The sequence below is a fragment of the Gekko japonicus genome, unplaced genomic scaffold, assembly GCF_001447785.1.
Source record: "Gekko japonicus isolate JY-2015 unplaced genomic scaffold, Gekko_japonicus_V1.1 scaffold713, whole genome shotgun sequence".
NCBI classification, from domain to species: Eukaryota; Metazoa; Chordata; class Lepidosauria; order Squamata; family Gekkonidae; genus Gekko; species Gekko japonicus.
This window is the reverse complement of record NW_015172026.1, coordinates 775,660-781,143: the sequence shown is the minus strand read 5'-3', so window position 1 is coordinate 781,143 and position 5,484 is coordinate 775,660. Positions and strand designations below refer to the sequence as shown.

General features: G+C 45.9%; 1 protein-coding gene across 1 annotated transcript in view; it reads right to left on the bottom strand.

The window, feature by feature from the left end:
• Positions 1-3,236, bottom strand: part of LOC107118257 (HRAS-like suppressor 3) — a 20,987-nt gene extending 17,751 nt beyond the window's left edge. Inside the window, exon 1 of the mRNA XM_015420565.1 lies at positions 3,153-3,236. Within this exon, the coding sequence (XP_015276051.1) occupies positions 3,153-3,167 (15 nt within the window). The 5' untranslated portion in view covers positions 3,168-3,236. The remainder of the gene's footprint in view (positions 1-3,152) is intronic.
• Between the last annotated feature and the right edge of the window lie 2,248 nt (positions 3,237-5,484).

Genomic DNA, 5,484 nt, shown 5'->3' with positions numbered 1-5,484 from the left:
TGCATCACTTGTTACGACTAGCAGTGACAAATATGGAACCGGACATTGACCATCTCATTAGCCAAAAGCAGGCCCATAGTTCCCATTGAAATACTGGTAAATTTGTTGATTTAACTTTACTTGTTCTTCATTTTAAATATTGTATTTGTTCCCGTTTTGTTTTTTTTTACTTCAAAATAAGATATGTGCAGTGTGCATAGGAATTTGTTCATAGGCTTTTTTTAAACTATAGTCCGGCCCTCCAACGGTCTGAGGGACAGTGAACTGGCCCCCTGTTTAAAAAGTTTGAGGACCCCTGTTCCAGACCTTCCCCTATTACCGAAATGGAGGTATGGACAAGATATTCACATTAGCCCCATAACTCTGGAACTGTGGAGGTTCCAGAGGAAAACACCTGGGGGGGGCATCGATCTCAGTGCTCATCACTCAAGCATCATCCCCAGATGAATTCTCAGCACCCTCAAAGACTCAAGAGCGTTCCTTTGATCTGGGCAGAGATGGGAAAGAAGCGCGTTGAGAAGAAGGGGGAGAACCTGAATGGAAACCAGAGGCGAGAAGTAGGTCAGCTCTCTTGGGCAGCCCATCTGAGACCAAGAAAACTGAATCCAGCTTCTATGGATTTATGCCTCGCATTTCGGGGGGGGGGGGGGCCCAAAAAAAAAAAAAAAAAAAAAGGGGGGGGTCCGTTTTCTTGTGTTTTTTGCCCCCGCTTTGGGGGGGGGGGGGGGACCAGAAGAAAAGAAAGAAGAGATTGTCAATGTATTTAGGTCGCAGCAGCATTACGGAGGGGGAGGGACGGCGGCATGGTGAAGGCCGATTTTGTCAGCAGCTAAGCAGGGCCTGCATATTTGTGAGAGACCGCCTCTCCTTCTACGAGCCCAGAAGGGCTTTACGATCTGCCAACCAACTTCTTCTGGCCCCAGGGACGTCCGCCTTGCCTCGCCGAGCCATGTCCCCTACCTGGTGGAATGAACTGCCTTATGAGATCAGGGCCCTGAGAGACCTTTCACAGTTCCGCAGGGCCTGCAAGACAGAGCTCTTCCACCGGGCTTTTAGTTGAGGCAGTGGGTGTCCCTCCTCCTTATCGGGCCTCCCCCTCAGTGGGTCAGGTCTGTATTACCATCCAGGAACCCAAATGCAAAATAGACTGCATCTGTCGAAGCTCTGACCGGAAACTTTATCGTAGGAACGTTAACTGTATTTTATTAAGGTTTTTAAATTGTTTTTAATTCTTTGTATATTGTATATTGTTTACTGTATCTAATGGGACCCACCCTGAGCCTGCTATGCAGAAGAAGAGAGAAGAAGAGATTGGATTTATACCCCGCCCTTCACTTGGGAGTCTCAGAGTGGCTTACAAACTCCTTTCCCTTGGAAAGACACTCAAACACGTTCTTTGTTAGAACTGACTACAAACCATAAGGGCAAGCATAATAAAGGGATTTGAAACAGATACAGAACCAATGGGTCACATTCCCGCTGGCGGGCGAGGGGAAACGGTTGCGCGCCCTTTCCCTGGGAACTCAGTTATCTCCAGACATATACAGGTGCAGTTCTCAGGCTCTAAAAGCAACAAGCCAGCAATGAAGCGAACTCCCACAAGACGACCTCCAGTTGTTTGGCTTATGCATTACAGCAGAATACAATAACAGCTCACAGGCAGGGAAGGAGGGGGATGGGGAGGAACAACTGTACCGAAGTACCAGCAACACAGAACACCATGGCAGCTTGCTGACACCTGGGAAGCCCCTTGCTGGACTCACCATACGTTGGCTGTGACTTGACGGCCCTTTACACACACATAACATTGAGAGATTCTTTAGTAGCACAAAGTGTGGTGAGAACCAATGTTCCCTCTAAGCCGTGGAGTCTTGTGAGCAAAAATTCTACTTTGTGAGCTACTGGCATTAAAGTTGTGAGTGATCTATTTGGCTACTGCATGAATTAGTCTGCTCTGGAGCCCTCCTTTCTGAGCGAGGACAAAAATGTGTGAGCCGGTGGCTAAAGAGCTGTGAGCTAGCTCACACTAACCCTGCCTAGAGGGAACACTGCATACATTCCAACCCGAGCCCTGCGTGTTTGGTGAGCGGAGGATGCACATCTTCACCACCTATGTCCTGTCCCTTTAATAGAAGCTTAATGTGTGGGAACCAACAGCTGAAGCTTTTCACAGCATGGAGGTAAAGAATATCACCTAGTAAACAACATCCTGTTAAACCTCTATTAAAGGGACTGGATATTTTTCTCCAGGCCAGTTGGCAACTGTGGATAGGAAGCTGCCCTTGCACCATTTTTTTAAAGAAGAAGAAAAAATGAGGTAAAAGTATTTTGAATCAGTTTAAAATAAAAAGCTCCTAAAACCCTTGGCCGTTTTATTTCTGGGACCGAAGCTCCTCTGTGCAAAACCATGCGTTAAGAGCCACAAATGCCTTCAACTTTCTAATTTTTTTTTTTTCCTGTGCCCCATAAGGCCTAGAAACTTGGCCTTGCTTTTTACAATTAAAGTCGGATTTCTGAGTTTCTGTACTGGAAGCTAAGTCATAGAATCACAGAGTAGACTGAGGCATATTCCCTGTCTCTGAAATACAGTGGAAATTAATCAGCCAGAGAGCGGCCCCAGCTATATTTAGTTTGACATTCACAAGTCATTGTCTTTACCACCACTGGACTGGGGGGGGAACGCGGGGGAACGCAGTGCCCCCGGGTGAGGTGCAGGGGGGCGGGGCACATGACGAAGAGGGAGGATAAGTCGCTTCCTCCCCGCCTCTCCCCACCCCTGCCTGCCTGGGGCCAGGGAGGGCCTTGGTGGGGCTTCCTCGCACTCCCGGTGGCCTTGCAGGTCCACTGCTGGGCCCCTGATGTCAGGGGGTGTGGCATATGCTAATGAGTTATGCTAATGAGTCCCCCTAGCTCTTTTTCTACGAAATGACCCCTGGTCTTTACCACCACTGGACTGACACACACAGAGAGAGACAGAGAGACGAGAAATGCTGCATGGGATTTGTCTGGGAACCTCGCTGTTAGCAGCCACGCATTGTCCCAGCACAACTTACATTGCAGAAAAGGCTGAAACCACAACAGAGAGATAAGCAAGCAAAACAGGGCAAGGAGGGTAGCGAAAGCTCCTTTCTCTCCAGTAGCTGCCTACTCACGTAGTAATCAGACATCTTCAGACACTTGTCCTGAACGGGCAGTTGTCAGACAGAGCTTTAGGGAGAAGTCAGGAGGCAGTTATTTTTAATGACTACGGACAGCTGGAAGGACCTGCAGATTGGCAGGGATCCCAGCCGCCTTTGCGCTGCTGCAAGAGCCCGGCCCAGCAGGGTCAGAATGAGACGGCGGAGAGAATCCCAGCAGGACTGAGTGAAGCAAGAGTCGGAGAAGAATGTGGTGGGTTTCTAGATTTAATGTGGCAATGTTTAGCCCAAAAAAAGATGGGAACTGGAGCAAATGTCAAACTGGTGTCGTGACAAGAAGAGAGCAGGGAGGACGTGCGCCATCTTTTACATTACCGTGATTATCTCTAGTTGCTTTGGAGAAAAATCCAATCACATTTAGACTAGTCGCATTGTGATGGTGCTGTTTCCCGTGAGTATTGTGTCTTGCTGTTATTAGAACCGTTAGATTCGAGTTCAGCAGCACTTTAGAGAGCAACAAGAGTTTCAGATATGGACTTTCGAGAGACAAAGAGTCCCTTCATTGGACATGAGCACGAAGGCGGATCGCTGGGTCTTTTCATTCCAATAAGTAAACCATAAAAATATAAAGACTTAGAGATCTCCCTTCCTGCTTGTATCTGGCAAAGGGAGCTCTCACTCTTGAAAGTTCATACCCCGAAAATCTTCCAGATATTTCCCAAATGCATTCAGATCTTCACTTCGCATGCATTTTGGAAATATTTAGATGTTTCATGGGAGATACTGATAGATTGTTGTTTAATTTAGAAAAATTACATCAAATACTGAATTTGCAACATGTTTTTCTTTCCTGGAAGGTAAACTGTAGCTTTCACAGCTGCCTGGCTAAGCTTGCCAACTGGCAGGCGGGGGAGTCCTATCCCTTTAAAAGGAAATAGATCAAGATGGGTAGCCGTTAAAATGAACATTCCATGGTACGAATATGTTCAAATGCATCACCTTTTTTCTTCTGGCACACTAACTAAGGAACTAAAACGCCCGTTAGAACCGTTTGAGAAACTTCTATTAAACGAAGGGGAGGTCAAGCGAGGTATGATCTCAATAGTATATAAACTGTTATTAGACTATGATATGCTTAATGTACCTTCTTATACAATACCTTGGCAATCTGACTGTAGACTTCAATGGTCAAAATCGGATTGGGAAACGATATGGTCTTCCTATGTCTTTAAAACTAGATCACTCAATATACAGGAACAAAACATTAAACTGTTAACAAGATGGTACATGACTCCAAGAAAGTTAAATTGCATGAACAAGACTATCCCACCCCTTTGTTGGAAAAAGTGTGGATCATTGGGTATTTATTTCCACTGTTGGTGGGAGTGTAAGGTGATTTCTCAATTCTGGCAGGATATTTCAATACAAATAGAATACTTAACAGGTTACAAAATACCATTATTACCCGAAGTTATTTTACTGAACTACTGGCAAACTATTAAAATGCCTCAAATCAAGATAGAATTAATATCGATTCTTTTATCTGCTGCTAAAACTACTATTGCTGCTTGTTGGAAGTCTGTAGAGAAACCATCAATAAAACACTGGTATTTTAGGATATGGGATCATTTGATCCTGGACAAAATCTCAGACTCCATAGCATGCAGCGACCCATTATTGGGTCCTTCCTTTTATTTAGAAAGATGGTACCCTATTTTAACAAACTTGGAAAAGATATTAGGGAATAAAGTATTTCCACTTCTTGCGGACCAGTTGGTTGCTTTAAACTTGACCACAAGAGTTTCTATTTTTTACTAAGAATAAGGCCCGTTGTGGAAATAAATACAACGAGATCTAGAAAGAGGCTCTGGGAGAGTGCTCTGGCTTTGGGCAAACAGTGTCAATTTGCTGTGGCGACCTCAGCAGGGTATAATGACAGAGTCCACTATTTTCTCCAGAGGAACTGATCTCTGCTACCTGAAGAGCAGTTGTAATTTTGAGCGATCTCTAGCCCTCACCTGGAGATTGGCAACAATTGTTACCCAGGACGAAATGGCTGGTCTGGAGGGTGGAGTCTATGGCATTCTACCTGTCTGAGGTCCCACCCCTCCGCAAACCCCACCCTTTCCAGGCTCCACCCCTCAAATCCCCAGGAATTTGCCAGCCTGGAGTTGGCAACCCCATCTCCTTCCCAGATAACCATCAACCTACCATTATCTGCCCCTTTGACTTCAGCTGACTTCTGCCCTCCCTTCTACAGAGCAGTTGTAATTCTGAGTGGTCTCCAGCCCTCACCTGGAGATTGGCAACAATGGTTCCCCATGAGGGATTGACTGGTTTGGAGGGT